The sequence below is a fragment of the Dipodomys ordii genome, unplaced genomic scaffold, assembly GCF_000151885.1.
Source record: "Dipodomys ordii isolate 6190 unplaced genomic scaffold, Dord_2.0 Scaffold19, whole genome shotgun sequence".
Taxonomy (NCBI): domain Eukaryota; kingdom Metazoa; phylum Chordata; class Mammalia; order Rodentia; family Heteromyidae; genus Dipodomys; species Dipodomys ordii.
This window is the reverse complement of record NW_012267235.1, coordinates 5663561-5681619: the sequence shown is the minus strand read 5'-3', so window position 1 is coordinate 5681619 and position 18059 is coordinate 5663561. Positions and strand designations below refer to the sequence as shown.

Genomic DNA, 18059 nt, shown 5'->3' with positions numbered 1-18059 from the left:
GGGCATTATCCTGGCACTCTACCACTTGAGCCACATTTTTACTTCTGGTGTTTTGGTGGTTAATTGGAGATGAGTCTCACAGACTTTTCTGCCTGGGATGGCTTTGAACAGCAATCCTCAGATCTCAGCCTCCTGAGTGATTGGATTTATAGGTGTGAATTACCAGTGTCCAGCAAAATGTTTTCATTTGGGGAAGTTCTATTCTTCCTATTTCCATATTCTAGAGAGGCTCTCTCCCCATCTCTCTTCCATGCTTTAATTCAGCACTTCAGAGTCACAAATGAAAATTGAGAATGATTGGAAAAAATTCATCCAGTTCCAGAAAGAGTTATGTGTGGTTACCATTCCTCTTGGATAAAAAGAATGCATTGCTCTAAAATGTTCAATTGGGTTATAAATATAGCACTGTGTTCGGAGACCGGGCAAGATGGTAATGGGACTCGACACCGTGTCATTTGAAGCATGGTCGAGGGAACAGTGAGGGGTGCTGCCGTTTAATAAAATGGGAACACAGTTCCCTGTGTGGCTCCAGGGTACATAAATAGCATCAGTGAGTATAAGCACAGGGCAGAGAATTGAACCAGGCATAAAGGCAAACCAACAGTCTGTAGTTAGTGTCCCTATTCAAGTATAGACCAACGGCTGGGCTGTTGATGAGTACAAGTGTGTGGTGGTGATTGGGTCAGGAGGTGCTGAGCCTAGTCTGTATTGGTCATGGGAAGGCTTAGTGCTCTTCCAGCCCTTCCTTGATCGTGCCATAGTCTGTAAGGCCTCTTCAGTGGTTTAATGTGGTAGAAGCTCCACATCTGGGCTCCAATACTTAGGATGTGTTTTTCTTTTTGCAGCTTACAGTGACAATCAGAACTTTGTTGCAGAATCTGAAGGAAAAGATCGCCCTTTTGAAGGACTTATTGCTAAGAGCTGTGTCAACACATCAGATGTATCCATGTAAACATTTTCACCTCTTTTCTGGAGTGGGAGGAAAAACAATCTTATTTTAAGAAAGGAAGGAATCTGGGCCACCCAGGTTTTTCCACAGCTTGAGGAAGTCCTGTCCTCCACACCCGGGCCTATAATCTTGATCTGTCTTTTGAGTGTCTGTTACATGTTTTACAGTGAATGTGCCTACCAGGCAAGGCCTCTGTTGAGAATTAACTTGTGAGTGTGACCTTTTTAGGGCAGGAAGCTAGGGCTTTCAGGATTGTAGTTACCAGTACACACTGCTCTGTCTGTCCACAGCCTTGAGGATTAACAGTCACTGCTCTGGCCTCAAAGCTGCCATCACAGTCTTGACTCAGGTCTGCTTCTGCATCTGGACCTTCCCTCCCCCCACTCCGTGCCCCCCCCCAAATCCTTAATGTTATCAACCCACTGATTTCCAAAAAGGTCAGAACCAGTAGAAACTAGCTCTGCTATGATTACTGAAATATGACGTGATTGCCCTATTACCCCAGCTCAAATACTGCCCTTGGTTTGGGAGTTTGAGGGATAGAGAGTGTGCAGGACTTCCTTAAAGCATGTTGAGCCATTGTTTAATCTCTTGACAGTTGACAAGTATTAAAATGTTTTGTTTTTAGATATTTCTATTCTGATCAATGTGACCTATAACTGCATCCTTTAAGGTCAGTTTATATTGGTTTGAAAGCCAATCTTAGGCTTTATGTTTATTTTTCAAAGTTGTCAGTAGTTCATGCCAAACACTCATTGAGAGGCAGAGGAAGTGGTTCTGTATGACTCAGCTTTATATATGGGAATATGGAGTAATGTAGGAATAGTCTTTTAGGTAGAGCAACTGAAGGTGTTTTTTTTTAAAAAAAAATTTTCTCCCATGTGCAACTCTTCTATGTCCTTCTATATCCTGGCTTAGATTAGTTGTATTATTTTTCATTTAGTCCATTCAGGTCTCTAATAAGAAGTTTAATTTTAGTAAATAACTGGGGTCTATGTTTCAGCACAATTGGAATACCTAATAATAGTTTGTAACTGTATTCTCCCTCTCATATGTAGAGTATCGGTTATGTCTCATTAACTTATTATGTAATGAGCTTTTACATAGCTTCATACATAGACCATAGATGGTGTCTGATGGATGAGGCCATTTCCTGTACTTTCAGTACCAAGGCTGGGAAGTGTGTCCAAGGGAAGGTGACAAGGTGTGTACTCATGTTAGTTATGTAAAGCACCTACATTACAAAGCAACCAAGTATTGTTTCATGGCATAATGTTCTGGTATAATTACTGTATTTGTTAACTTCCATTAAAGCAATTTTATTTTATTTAAATCTAATAAGAGAAAATTTTAAATTTGGAACTGTTGGCTGGAGGTATGGCTTAATGATAGAATACTTGCTTTGCAAATGTGATATCTGGAGTTCAAACTTCAGTATCACCAAAACTTTTTTCCTACTAATTCTGCTAGTTATTAATGAGCTATTAGGCATGCCACAGTAACAATTGACTGTGTTCTCCTAAGTTCTTAGAATCTAATTATTTGCTGAAATCTAGACTTGGTTTGCAGTGATCTCAATTACCTCCCACTAAGCATTCAAAACACTGAACAAAGCTAAATAAAACATTAAAAATATATTTAGGGACCTAAATGTGGATCATCCATAATTTCCTAGAAAAATCAAGAGCTTTAACTAGAATAAAACAGTTTCTTTTTTAAAAAATTAAAAAATCTTGTTTTCAAATTACTCAGAATCTACTGTACCAGCCTCCAGTATTGCAGAGGTGTTATTCAGACAACCTACCACATGGGGGTGCTCCTAGACTTCTGTTTTTTAGGAAGGCCATTTTTCTTTCCATGGAATGAAAAAAGGGAGATCACTTCTATATTGTGACAACCATGTGTTGTTGTCTAAGCCCAAGGCCTTAGGCATGCGAAGCATGCACTCTACCCCTCATCTGCACCCTTTCTATCTCCAGCTGCGACAGCTTTTTTGGTAATTCTTCTCCATCTTTTCTTCTTCTGACTTCCTGCTGCTTCCCAAACACGTTAAATAATTCTGGCAGCCTTCTTACAGTTTTAAGCTACATCAGATAATAACTTGTCACTTTTAGTCACCTTGTTTTACTGGTTTTCTTTGGTGATTGTTTCTTTCTACATAAAAGGTAATAAAGCTGGGTCAAACTTTATACTTCAAGTAAGCTAGTGATGCAGTTATAGAATCCAACATTCCAGCACAGAAGTTTCCACACCACAGAAAGCAATGTTTGAAAGCTTTATTAACTTACCCAGGACTCCACAGCTAGGAAGTGGAAGATCCAAATTCAAATCCAAGCCTTTCTGGCTCCATGTCTATTTAAACTGAATTGTACTTCAGTAAAAATAATAGTCACCTGACACCTGACATTGTTTTTGAGTAGCATTCTCTATTAATTGGCATGTTGCTATAGTGCCAAGACAAAGCCTGTTCATAATGTAAATCCTTAGGAGCCTTCTTAATTATCAGAAAGATTAAAGAGTATTCACTATGGTCTACTAGGCATATTTTGTGATGTAATGCTTAGAAAACATTTCAGCCATTGTCAGTAGAGTGTCTTTTTGATCCTTTTCTTGGGGAGTAATGTTGGGTGACTTTTTTTTTTGGGGTTGGTTGTGAGTCCTGAACTCTGGACATGAGCACTGTCCCTCAGCTCAAGGCTAGCACTCTACCACTTCAACCACAGTGCCGTTTTCGGCTTTTTCTGCTTATGTGGTTCTGAGGCATAAAACCCAGGGCCTCATGCATGCAAGGTGTGCACTACTACTGAGCTACCTTTCCAGCCCATTGGGTGACTTTTTAAAGTGACTTATTTCAATATCACATTTCCTTAGTGTGCTGGGAGTTGAGAATTTATGGTACCTTACTTAATAAATTTATGCCTTTCTGCATTTATGGAGTTTTCTGAGGGATAGTAGGATTTGCCAGAAAGATAAGTCCTATGAAGAAGAACCTAAATGATTAAATTCATGGAATTCAGCAGGAGATATTTATGCTCTTTCCTGAACAAGTAGTTTTCTCTGGCAAGAGTGAATGTGAAACTAAAATAAAGGTTCTGTGCTTTTGAATCCATGAGTTTGCAATTAATAAGCCAGAGTCCTAAAGCCACAAAGTTTGAAATTGCTGGAAAATGTTGGCTTAGTTTCACAGAGTTTCTTTGACACAGAAATTATAATTGCCTCACCAGCTGAGAGAAGATGTGTCTATTGGAGGCTGCATGTGAAATTTCAGGTAGTACTAAAAATATTCCTAGAATTGGCTTCATACAGAGCTTGTCTTTTTGTTAGCTTTTCTAAGGCAGTGCCTTTACCTTTTTTGAAAGTATAAAAATAATTTTCTTACAAAGGTATTCAATATCAAAAGGTATTTTTGGTGCCTTGGTAGAAGGCCTGGGGGGGCGGTGGGGGGAACTTGAGTGGGTATGCTGGTGCATGCCTCTAAATCCCAGCTATTCAGAAGGCAAATTGGGAAGATGACAGAGGCTACCTGAGGTAAAAGGTTAGATTCCACCCTCCCCCAACCTAGTTCTCCAACAGCTTATCAGAAAGATTGTGGTCTAGTCTGATCTATGTGAAAATGTGAGACCTACAAACTAAAGTTAAAAAAGGCTGAGTCGTGTCTCAAATGACAAGTACAAAATTACAGAGCCCTGAGTTCAAGGCCCAGGACTGCCAAAAAGAAAAGAAAAGTTAACTTTTCCTCAACACACTATTTTGGGAGGAAATTTTAGGAAGATAACTAGTGATAATCACAATTTAATTAATGTGAATGACTAGTTGTAGAGAGGCTGAGTAGATTCTAGAAATCTCTCTGGTAGCTTCAGTGAAGGTAACATGATTCTCCCACACTGTGCCTTACTATGAAAGTTGTCACCAGTGTTCAGGAACATTACTGAAAGGGAAGGCAGTATTTATGTCTATAGAGATTTCCTGATTTACAGTCTAGCACATAGGTCTTTTCCAGGCTTTGGTATAATTTTTTTTTAATCCATCATAAAAAGTAGGTAGTTTTGTTCTTTGGGGTTTTTTGTTTGTTTGTTTTTTTGTTTTGCAGGGAGGAAGGCAGTATGAGACTTGAGCTTGACCTTCTAGCTAGGCAGGCAATCTACCACTTAAGCCACGGCTTCACTTCCATCTTGTTGCTATTTAATTGTCACTTCCATCTTGTTGCTATTTAATTGGAGATAAGAGTCTTACTGTAATCAAACCATGATCCCTAGATCTCAGCCTCTGAGTAGAGTTATAAGCATGAGCCACCATCACCTGGCTGTTGTTGTTTTTTTTTTGGGGGGGGTCCGGTCGTGGGGCCTGAACTCTGGGCCTGGGTGCTGTCCCTCAGATCTTCAGCTCAAGGCTAGCACTCTACCACTTGAGCCACAGCGCCACTTCCAGCTTTTTTCTTATGTGGTGCTGAGGAATTGAACTCAGGGCCTCAGGCATGCAAGGCAAGCGCTCTACCACTGAGCCACCTTCCCAGCCCATGGCTGTTCTTTACTGTATCACTATTGTAAGAATTGCTGTCACCATTGAGAACTCATTGTAGTCCTCCCATGACGGAACTTACAATCAAGTAAGGTGTTTCTATTAAGCATACAAGTAATGGGATTAAGAAGGCATTTGTAAGCCAGACACCCATGGCTCCTGCCTATAATCCAAACTATTCAAGCTGAGATCTGAGGATCTCAATTCAAAGCTAGCCTGGGAAGAAAAGTCGGTGAGACTTTTATCTCCAGTTAACTACCAGAAAACCAGAGATGGTGCTGTGGCTCAAGTGGTAGAGTATTAGCCTTGAGTGAAAGAGCTCAGGGGCAAGCACTGAGTTCAAGCCCCATGACAGGCAAAAACAAAAGGTACTTACAAAATGTGATGGGCACTTGGAGGAAGATGTGGACTTTGCCTAGTACATAGTAGACATTTAGTGGAGTTTGCTGATACTGGAAGCTCTGTGCTGTAGTATGGACAAGCTTTCTCCAGAACAGTTCATTCACAAAGTAAGACAATCTCAATTCTTAACCCTACTAAGGATGGAACTCAGAGCTGAGATGGATCTGCATTTGCCATTTTTCAAAGAATCTGAAAGTTTTTTCTGACTCCACTCTTTCTGCATTTTTGTTGGCACAAAGAATCCCAGTAGTTTAAAGTGCTGACAAGGTTACAGTGGAAAAGGTGGATCCAATCAGCCCAGTATTAGGATTGGGAAATAGGAAATCAGGATCTCGTGTCATATACTTCTTGACATTTCCATGAATTGGCTAGGATTACATGTAAAGGTAGCTCACCCAAATGACAACCAGTTACAAATTTTCCTTATTTGTCTATTCTCTGGCCTTTGATTATTTGCTTGGTGGGGGAGGAGATGCCTAGCACCAGCCATTTACCTTACTACCACCAGGTACATCTTGTTCACATTCTACTCTGCCCAGCTATCACAGATGCACAAATCCACACAGTGGTGGACATCATTATCTGGATGCTACAAAGTATTTCAGTGCATAGACACACTAGTTCCTTATTGATGACATTTGGGATGTTTCCAGAGTCTGGCCATTGTCAGCATTGCTATGGCAAACATCTTTGCTTCAAAGGCCTATACGGATGTGAGTATGGCTGCAGGAGAGATACCTGGTGAAGCAATATGCTTGTTAGAGCTCTTAGCTACATCAAGGGCAGCTTGGCAGCTTGGTACACCTGTCTGCATCTTCAGCATTTATGTGGGAGAGGGCTGGCATTCACCTCAAGTCTGCCTTCTCCCATTTGTAATGGGATAGGTGAATGTGGTGTGACTACTTGTCTTTTCACTTGATTAAAACACCCTGTGCTCTGTTAGGTCCTTTGCCTTCTTTTTATTTGCCATTCTTAATTTGCTAAATCAACCCTCTTGTGGATACCTTGCTGTTGTAAGTAGGACTAGGTAGTTGTGGCCATGGCTACTTGGAATCACCAGGCATTCAGAGCTAAGAAAAGTTCATTTGATTAAGAAAAAAAACTAGATGGAATTTGAGTTGAGTGGCTTATTTTTGTGCTTTTTGGGTCTGGTTTAAATATCCTTTCAAAAGAGTTCCTAGCTTTCTCTACTCTTTACCTTATATCGGGTTTTCTTTAACATTTCCTTGACTTTAGCCTTTTAAATGCATATACCCCATATTCAGTCTAGAAGAACTTGTATAGTTTGCTTCAAGAAAGCATGTCTATAAAACTGGGTTTCAGGTTGAGAGGGTGAGGTGGTGCTCAGTGTGGGAGCACATGGCCTTGAGCTCAGTCTCCTGCACCGAAAGACAACCATGAACCTTTGAATTAAGTTCTAATTTATATGTTGTTAACCATTTATGAGTTGTTCTGGAAAAGGTGTAGCACGTGATTTGATGTCACATATAAAGAAACAGCCCCCAAGTGGTGAAGGGAGTGGTAAAGAAAGTGGGACTCCTAGTCTAGCACACTTACTAGATTGTTACATTAAATGATCACTGCTTGACCATTTTCCTTAAAGATAATGAACCAGCTAGGCGCTGGTGGCTCACGCCTATAATACTAGCTACTCAGGAGGCTGAGATCTGAGAATCATGATTCAAAGCCAGCCCAGGCAGGAAAGTCCATGAGATTCTTTATCTCCAATAAACTACTCAGCAAACCGGAAGTGGTGCTGTGGCTCAAGTGGTAGAGCACTCGCCTTGAGCTGAAGAGCTGAGGACAGTGCCTAGGCCCAGAGTTCAAGCCCCACGACTGGAAAAAAAAAAAAAAAACACCAAAAGCCAATGATAACTATTTTTACAGAAGATGTTGCATAAAGTAGCACTTTTGCAAATTATATTCATATCTGTTAATGGGTATTCACAGGAAGAAAACAATTTAGAAAGCCTCATGCATGCCAGGCAAGCCAAGTCCTGGGCCCTATCTTAGGGTAGTTGTGGGTAAGGAAGTAACTCTTGAATACTAACTCCTGTAACTCAAGGAACCCCTGGTTCAGACTGCCCCATTAACTGGGAAGAAAATAATCCCTACTGTATTTCTCAGTGTAGTAACTTATGATCTATTTCAGTGATTATACCTGCCTTTGCAATGGCAGGTCATTTATCTGGAATATCAAGTTGAAGGTCAGGGCAGAAAAAGCTAGAGTATAGTTCTGTTCCAGATAGTGGTGACTAGAGAATCTATAAGAGCTGCAAGTGGCTAATGAGTAAACTTAATCATACACTAGGTAAAATGAGGTAATTCATACGCTATTAGACCTTAACTAAATGTTTGCAGCACACAGCTGGAAGGGGATCGAAGACAGAACCTCCTGGATGACCTTGTAACTCGAGAGAGACTACTTCTGGCTTCCTTTAAGAATGAGGGTGCAGAGCCAGATCTAATCAGGTATGATGTTTCCATTTACAGACATTGCTTGGTGGGTAAAGGTTTATGGGAAGTTAGTACAGCTGTTTCCTGAGAACAGCTCTTTATAAAAATCCCTACTATTTCTTCACAGTGTTTCATGATAGTCTCTGGTGTGCCATCTTGGGTGTGGCATACTTAGGTAGAACACCAGATCAGAAAATTTCTTTTCCATTTTGTTTTGGTTGAGATTTCTTTTCTTTTTTTGGCCGGTCGTGGAGCTTGAACTCTGGGCCTGGATGCTGTCCCTCAGCTCTTCAGCTCAAGGCTAGCACCCTACCACTTGAGCCACAGACCACTTCCGGCCTTTTCTATTTATGTGGTGCTGGGGAATCGAACCCAGGGCCTCATGCATGCAAGGCAAGCATTCTACCACTGAGACACCTTCCTAGACCTTTGGTTGAGATTTAGCTGCCTTATAAAATCATTATGTGTGTAGGAAGATGGGTTTTGCTTTTTAGGTGGCATGTTAAAAATGTGGTAAGACACAGAAATGGAAGGACGAAGGATGAACAAAGGCAGCAGTAATACTCAGTAGACATTACGTTGAAAATGAAATATACAATTTAGGGGTGGAAATGGGAGGGAAAAACTGGTAGAGAGTGAGGGGAAGGGTGATAATGTCCAAATGGAAATGTACTCATTACCTGACTTATGTAACTGTAACCTCTATGTACATCTCCTCCTTTATAATAACAATAAAAAATGTGCTAAGAATGTGAGCCTGGGGCTCACAGAGGCAGAGAAATCTGCACTTGGATTCTGCCTGTGTTTTGTTAGTGATTTGCACTCCACAGAGCTTACAGCTGCTCTGAACCCAGCCCTGTATGAAAACCTAAACACCTAAAGAGGCTTGACTTTCCAGAGTTGAGGTTAGTGAACCATAAGCTATACCATCTTTAAAATTGGCTTCTAGAGAGCCAGGGGCCAGTGGTTCATGCCTGTAATCATAGCTACTCAGGAGACTGCAATCTGAGGATCATGGTTTGAAGCCAGCCTTGGGAAGGAAAGTTTGTGAGATTCTTAATCTCCAGTTAACCTCCCAAAAGCTGGAAGTGGAGCTGTGGCTTAAATGGTAGAGTGATAGCTATGAGCAAAATGCTCAAGGATAGTGCTCAGGCCCTGAATTCAAAGCCCAAGATTGGTACATGTGCTCTCTCTGTCTTTCTCTGTCTCTGTCCATTGCACGCACACGCGTGCGCACACACACACAAATTGGCTTCTAGAACTTTCTTCATTGCAAGGATCATCAACAGGACATGGGTTTAGGAGGGAAAACAGCCTCTGCCCCTCTCTCCTCTGCCCCTCTCTCCACTAGGGATGGTGCATGCATGGTGGAGAAGCAGCTTGTTTCTACTCAGTTCCCAGGTAGGAATAATGTGGCCCTACAAGGATGGTGGTGGGTTTTAAGCCAGCCATTCACTATCAGACTCAATCTCAGATTGTTCTGTCTGGATGAGGATGGGCTAGAGTGGGGGTCGTAGATGGTTCTCACAAATAACCAGCATTCCAGACTACTGTCTAAGGACCAGCTAAAGAGGATTATTTCTTTTCTGTGGGTTCTAGTCTTCCCAGAAGGGGACAGGGTTTTCAAAAAGAAATTACAGTCAGTCATTGGTGGCTCACACCTGCAATCCTAGCTATTCAGGAGACTGAGATCTGAAGATTGCAGTTCAAAGCCAGCCCAAGCAGGAAAGTTTGTGAGATTTTTTTAAAAATCTCCAATTAAACACAAAAAAAGTGGAAGTGGAGCTGTGGCTAAAGTGGTAGAGTACTAATCTTGACTACAAATCTCAGGGACAGCACCCAGGCCTTGAGTTCAAGCCCCAGGACTGGCACACACACAAAATGACATTATATAAGAAGTTGTGAAGTAAGTTCTTAAGTCTTCTTTGCACAGAAATGAGATCTGAGGCATATGAAAGAGGAATTTTGCATGAGTGGACACATTTATTATGGCTCCTTGTAACTCTGCCAGTGTTGAGTTCCATGGATACAGGGCTGAAGTAAGTGTATAACTGTTGGTGCAGTAGAGCACCCAGGATTCTGGAAGGTGCTTCAAATCTTGGGTGGCAGCTGTTTGCTGTCTTTTTTTCCATAAACCAGGCACTATGTTAAGGTCTTCCTGTGCATTTGCTCAGGAGCTCTTTTACAGAAGAGAAACTGAGGCACAGAGGGATCAGTTCTAAAGCTAATCAATCTCATCCAAATTTGGATTTAACCATCAAAGCATACAAAGAGCTGTATCAGGCTTGGCACAGTTAGCCTCTTAGTCTCCCAGTCATCTGGGCTTTAGTTCAACATCCTTGTCCTGAAACTGGCCTGTATGTTCTGCTGTTTTTTTTGTGTGTTGTTGTTTTTGTTTTTTTGGTGGGTCGTGGGGCTTGAACTCTGGGCCTGGGAGCTGTCCTTGCACTCTTCAGCTCAAGGCAAGTGCTCTACCACTTGAGCCACAGCACCACTTCCAGTTTTCTGGTGGTTAATTGGAGATGAGTTTCATGGACTTTCCTGCCCAAGCTGGCTTTGAACTGCTATCCTCAGATCTCAGCCTCCTGACCAGCTATGATTACAGGCATGAGCTACTGGCGCTAAGCTTCTGTCCAGTTTTCATTGTTGTTCAGACCCAACAAGGAATCACTAAGTGAAGGGCTTTGTAAACACCAGCACCATTACAAGTACAAGTTGTTACCACTGCAGAGTAGCTTGGGGCTCCTGTTGCATCCTTGCTCCCCAGACTCTGGGTCCTACCTACCATACCCCTTGATGTTTTAGGGGGCCTTGGCCTCATGCACTGTCTTGTTCCATGTTCTGCTTTTGTGTTCTCTCCTTCCAGATTTCATTCTGTCATGTTTGGTCAGAACCTGGCTTGTTGCCTCTTGTCTTCTTAGCGGACTGACTCATGTTAAGTCTAGTGATGGAAGCAAGTCTGGCAGTGACTTGTCTTCTGGCCATATTTTAATCATAGCTTCTTTGCATCCTAGAATTTCTGCCATTTGAGCCACTTCTCCAGTTCTTTTTGCTCTTCTTTTATTTACTTATTTTGGTGGCTCTGGGGCCTGGCACTTGCAAAACAGGCAACATTCTACCACTTGTTTGCTCTTATTTTTATTTTTTTGCTGGTGCGAGGGCTTGAACTCAGGGCCTGGGTGCTACCCTTAGCCCTTTTTGCTCAAACCTAGTGCTCTACTTTAGGCACAAGCTTCACTTCTGGCTTTTTGGTGGTTAGTTGGAGATAAGTCTTATGGACTTTCCCTCTTGAGCTGGTTTTGAATTGAGACCCTCCTATCTCAGCCTCCTGAGCAGATAAGATTACAGGTGCAAATCACTGGCACCCAGCTGCTCTTGATTTTTTTTTTTTTTTTTGTCGGTCGTGAGGCTTGAACTCTGGGCCTGGGCGCTGTCCCTCAGCTCTTCAGCTCAAGCTACAGCGCCACTTCTGGTTTTCTGGTGGTTTATTGGAGATAGGAGTCTCATGGTCTCTTCTGCCCGGGCTGGCTTTGAACCGCGATCCTCAGATCTCAGCCTCCTGAGTAGCTAGGATGACAGGCATGAGCTACCAGCGCCGGGCTGCTCTTGATATTTTTAAGATTGGCCCTTGCTTTTTACCTGGGCCAGTCTGGACTGTTAATCTCCTATGCTTCCCACCATGTCTGGGTCACAGACATGTACCATCATCCCATTTTTTTCTGCTGAGATCAGACTTCATGAATTTTCTGCCCAGGATAGCCTGGAACCATGATCCTCCTGATCTCAACTTCCTGAGTAGTGGGGATTGCAGGTGTGATCCACTATGCTTGTGTGTGTGTGTTTCAGTAGTGGAGCCTGAGCTCAAGGCCTGACACTCATTTGGCTTTTTTTTTTTTTTTTCTTTTCTGAAGGCTGGTCACTCTATTACTTGAGCCACACCTCTACTTCTAGTTTATTGCTGGTTAATGGACTTCCTAGCTGGCTTCAAACTGCCATCCTCAGGTCTCAGGCTCTTGAGGAGCTAGGAATACAAGGCATTAACCACAGGTTCCTGGCTCTATTTCTGTAATTCTTCATGTCAGGTCAGTTAGGTTACCTTGTCACTTTGGAGTGTGTGTGTATGTGTGATGGTAGATACATGTCTTTCCTTTAGGCCATGGCAACAAAAACATGTTGGGCAGAAAGCCTTGTGAGAACTTTACAGTGTTCCAAGCCCTCTTTGGCACATGTCCTTAGTGCTAGATTGTCACACAATGCATTCATTCACTGTTAGAGGACTGGGGTTAATCAATATTTCAGGGCCCCATAGCTACTAACAGCAATATCTCCTGATCAAGACTTGCTTGGAACTCTGTGAACCTATTGTACCCCCTACTCAGTGTTTTTCCTGTTTACTTTGTGTAACCCCCTCTTCCTTTCCATCCCTCTCATTTCTGGGAGTCCTGTTACCAGATTCTCTTCCTATTTTTTTCCCCTTCTAGTATGGCCTTATTAGGAGAGAAGAGTATTGTCAAGCGTCAGTTTGGATTAGCATTTCCTTTAAACAGACATTAACGTGCCAGTCACAGGACTGAATGTGCAGCCACCGTGTGAGGAGCCCTTGTTTTTTTTTTTATTATTTTTTTTAACCTCACAGGATTACTGATCATTATTCTAGAGCAGTAGCCTTTCCCTAAGTAGGCAATGGTTGACTAATTTCGGGTATTTGGGAACTTGTTAAAAAAGTCTCCATGCAACAGTGTCTCTTAGAAGAAGATAAGCCCTCACTTAGAAAGCCCTGACACAGCCTCTAACTTAAAAGCCCACAGTCTTTTATAGCCAAGAGCATGGCTCAGTCTTACAATTAATCAAATCTTTGTCTTCAAAGAGAAAGTTAAGTCACTGCACACTCTACTGCCCTGTGACCAACTCACAGATTGCGATGACCTGGGCTGTGGTGGGTGGCTAATTGGCTCAGCTTTAATCTTCACACCGACAACTACGTAAAGGCTTATAGGGAATAGGAAATTACTTAGGATGTGAATTACTTAGCATGGGCATACTGACCAGAAGACCAACTGCTAAAATAAAAAGAGATAAAGAAATGCTCACATTTTCTTAAAGTACAAATTTTTAATTTTAACTAAATCCTTTCCCGTTGAGCTGCTGGAAAAAAGTATAGTATAGCTAGTCTATGTTATATCAGTACTAATGGGTAGCCCAGATAGACAAAAGAAAAAATTTAACTAAATCCTACATTAAAAATTCTCTTCTGCCTTGTTTTATGCCACTGAATGTTTTTATTACAGCACAAGGTTTGTGAGAAGGGGGAATTGTACCTGCTGGTATTAATTTCCTGCAGAAGCACTGATTTATACTTCATGTAACCCAGGACCAACACTTAGCACATGTGAGCCAGTAGGTAAGCTACAAGTATTTTCCTTTAGCTTTTCTGATATGGAAAAAAGGACCAACATCAGTTAAGTTTTGTTTTTTCCTCTTTAAGTAAAACACAAAGATATCCCAGAACCAGTGTCTCACACAGGTAATACTAGCTACTTGGGGCTGAGATTTTAGGATTGCATCTTGAAGCAGCCCATGCAGGAGTCCATGAGACTCTTATCTCCAATTAATCACCCAAAACCTGGAAGTGGAGCTGCGGTAGAAGAAGTGGAGCTCTAGTAGTAGAGAGCAAAAAAGCTCAGGGACTATGCTCAGGCCCTGAGTTCAAGCTCCAGTATCTATATATTGTGTGTGGGTGCACATGCACATGTGCCTATGTGTGTTTATGATAACAAGACATCATTCAAGTAAAACTCAGCAGAAAAGTAGGTTGTGTTTTGAGACAGTATCCACGGGGAGCTGATAGTGAAACACCACACAGTTTAATACTGAATCTTTCTTTCTTTTGTTTTTTTGCTGGTCCTGGAGATTGAATTCAGAGCCTGGGTGCTGTCCCCCCCTTTTTTTTTCTCAAGGCTAACACTCTACCACGGAAACCACAGCACCACTTCTAGGTTTTTCTGAGTATTTTATTGGAGATAAGAATCTCACAGACCTTCTGGCCCAGGCTGGCTTTGAACTGTGAGCCTCAGATCTCAGCCTCCTGACTAGGATTTCAGGCATGAGCCACTAGCGCCTGGCTTGAATACTTGTTTTAAGAAGTGTGTGTTTTTTTTAAAGTTATTAGGGAGTTGTACAAAGGTGTTATAATTCCATAAATCAGGTAATAAGCACAATGCTTCTTGAACAATGTCACCTCTTCCTTTGTTTTCTTCTATTTTTCTCCTCCTGTCTCTGCCCTCAAGTTGCATAGTTAATTTTTTACTGAATTTTGTCTCTTGATGAAGATTTAAAGTACCTTGATGATAAAGACCAAAGCCTACACAATACCTTATGAGTTTTTTTTAAATGAATGCACATTTTTCAATTTTTTTCAGTCTTGCAATAGCAACTTGGGCATATAGCAGGAAGGTTTGCCTTACTTGGGATATGATAGGTTGTGCTTCTATAATGACCATCCCTGGGAATGCCAGGTATTTGAAACATGAAAGCTTTCTTGCTTGAATGGTAACTCTGAGTCCTCGAAGATCTCCATCTCAGGGATGTTGTGTCATGACATAAAACCTCTGTGTTTCCCATGGATGGAGCAGAGATGGAGAGAATGCACACATTCCTAGATGCTTTGGCCCACAGGTTTTTTTACATTCAACATCTTGGCCATAACCAACAACCTTATTGGCTGTTAGTCAACAAGGATTAGAATTAGAAGTTAATAGAGGTATCACAATGCAAGACTTCAGATATTACTACAAAGCCAAATAGCATTGCACTGGCACAAAACCAGTAAAATAAGGACCCAGGAAGAGGCCCAAATAAATGCAGCCATTTGATTCTTGAGAAAGGTGCCAAAAACACACCCTGGAGAAAATATGACCTCTTCAACAAAGAATGCTGGGAAAACTGAATTTCTATCTGTAAAAGACTGAAATTAGCTTCTGTCTCTTACCTATAAAAAAATCAATTCTGAGTAGATTGAAGACCTTATTGTAAGACCTGAAACTTTGAAATTTACTAGAGGAAAAGTCAGGAGAAATACTGCAAGATCTAGGCGATGACTTTCTGAATAGGGCTATTATAGCCCAAGAAACAATAGCAACAGTTGACAAGTGGGGTTGCATCAAATTGCCTCTGCACAGCAAAGCAAGCAAGTAACAGATCAAGACAGCCTGCCAATAGGAGGAAATGAAGGATATACAAAGAACTCAGAAAACCAACAAAACAGTCCTATCCATCAGTGGTCAAAGGAAAGCCAAAGAGACATTTCAACGGAAAGTACAATGGCCAATAACCACATGAAAAAATGCTCAACATCTTTATCAGGAAAATTTAAATCTAAACTACATTGAGATTCCATCTTACCCCATTCAAAGTGGCTGTTGTCAAGAATATATATATATATTGGCGAGGATGTGAGGGGGGGGAAACCTTGTATATTGCTGGTAGGAATGTAAAATCCAGCCAGTATGGAAATTAATTTGGAGGTTCCTCCAAAAGCTAAAAGTAGAACTATGTGATGGTCTAGCTGTACTACTCCTGGGTATGTACCCAAAGGAATACAGCAACAAGTAAAAGAGATATACCTGTGTACTGTGTTTATTGCAACACCATTCACAGTAGACAAATTAGTCTGCTTCAGCACCTATCAGTTGATGAATAGATTTTAAAAAATGTGGTATGTATACACAGTGGAGTATTCAGCCATAAAGAATAAAATCATGTTTATAGGAAAGTGGAGCTGAGCATCATTATGTTAAGCAAAATAAGTGAGACTCAGAAAAAATGTCATATATTTTCTCTCATGGAATCTGGGGTAAAAGATAATGAAAGTAGAAGGAGGATCTCCAGGGAAGAGGAGAGAGGTCAGGGGGAGGGGAAGGAGGATAAACGTGGGCAATGTGAGCAGATTGAATCATATTGTGTATACATACATGTTACAGTGAAAGCTCAACTGATAAACACTAATAAGTTATTGCAGACACAGGAAGTGAATGGAGAGAAGTGACTGTGTTCGGATTTATCATAATGACCCGTTTTTTTTTTTTTTTTTGGTACTGAGATTTGAATTCAGGGACTTAATGTTGTCTAATAAGCACTCTTAACCTCTTGAGCCATGCCTCCAGACCTTTTTTGCTTTAGGTTATGTTTTAGATAGGGTATTGTGCTTTTTGCTTATAGCTGGGATTAGGCATATACCATCACACCCTGTTTGTTTGTTGAAGTTGGTGTTGCCCCAACTCTTTGCCCTGGCTTACCTGAAGCCACACTCCTCCCAGCCTTTACAGCTGTGAGCTACTTTGCCCATCTATAATGCTCATTTTTTGAGTTCTACCAGGTAAAGGGAACTTAAAAACCACAATACCGTGAAATTAGTACAAATGGTTATATAGGTTCACTGTATGGATTTAGAAGGGAAGGCTGTTGCCACAGCAGTTGGAAGAAGACTAAGTTCTGGTGTGGCTAAAGATGGTGCTTATTCTTTTTGCTCACTCTAGCTGTAGTTTGTCTAGTGGCTGCCTGGATTTATTAGCTCATTAGTGTGCTAATGGCCACACCTAACTGATAACATTGCCCAAAATGGCCTAAAGAAATCCTGTGCAATAAGTTTCAGGTCAGAGAGGTGAGAGAGTTTTTAAATTCATCAGCCCATGGTGTTACTCAGGATCCAGGTTCTGCTGCCTCTTCATTTTCCTCAGAGTGCTGGCTTTTCTTTTCCACCTAAATCCTTGCATGGTGTCAGAATAGCTTCAGAAGCTTCTTGCCACAGTCCTGACATAACAAGAGATGGAGATATTTTGCATAAGAAACATGTGGATGAGAAATCTTAAAACCTTTGAACAGGATTCCCCTTCAACAAAGTATGATTAGTTTAATAATTTAATTTTAATTATTAATCATAATTTGGGGGCACATCCCTTCAGGGCTCTTAAGAAAATACCTACATGGCTTAAAACAATAAAAAGAAATTATACCTTAGGACAACTTTGGCGTGCTGGGGGGGGGGAATGGGGGGAGTGGGGAGATGGAAGGGATGGGAAGGGGAAACAAAGGAGGAGGCAACAATGCTTGATAAGAAATGTACTCATTATTTTGCCCATGTAATTATAACCCCTCTGTACGGTATTTTCACAATAAAAAAAAGAAAAAGAAAAAAATACCTACAAAAAAGATTGTTGTCTTCCTTCCTTCATCCTTCAGTGGTAGCCTACTGTCCACACCATCCCATCGTGTTCTCTGTACCTGATCAAATGTCTTGGAGGTTTTTGTTTCATCAGGTCGCAAGGATTTTGATTGGCAGCTGTAGAATGCTTTATTGTGTGCCTATACTTTAAATCATTTAGCCTCCTGTGATTGGATGTGTGTTGTCCTCATTTTTCCATTATAAGATGCATAGCATGAGCAGCCTGACCTGGAAGGGATTTTGCATAATGAAAGTTTGTCTCTAAGTCTTTCACAAGAGGGTGATGGATGGGTCTGTAGATGTGTTCCTAGGTCGTTTTGATAGCAATTGGCATATTGCCACCAGAGGGCACCAGAGAGTTTTGACTGTGCCAGAGATGTATGTGATTCTTCTCTGGTTATTATACTTGTTTATGCTATTCTAAAGTGATATTGTTTCATTACGTCTGTATCTTTTTGTGTGTGTGTGTGTGTGTGTGTGTGTGTGTGTGTGTGTGTGTGTGTGTGTGTGTGT

General features: G+C 41.3%; 1 protein-coding gene across 1 annotated transcript in view; it reads left to right on the top strand.

Moving 5' to 3' along the window:
• Nucleotides 1–462: 462 nt before the first annotated feature.
• Stx8 (syntaxin 8) overlaps nt 463–18059 on the top strand; it is a 230782-nt gene continuing 213185 nt past the window's right edge. The window contains exons 1-3 of the mRNA XM_013013099.1: nt 463–477; nt 846–940; nt 8231–8341. Coding sequence (XP_012868553.1) covers nt 463–477; nt 846–940; nt 8231–8341 — 221 coding nt within the window. The remainder of the gene's footprint in view (nt 478–845; nt 941–8230; nt 8342–18059) is intronic.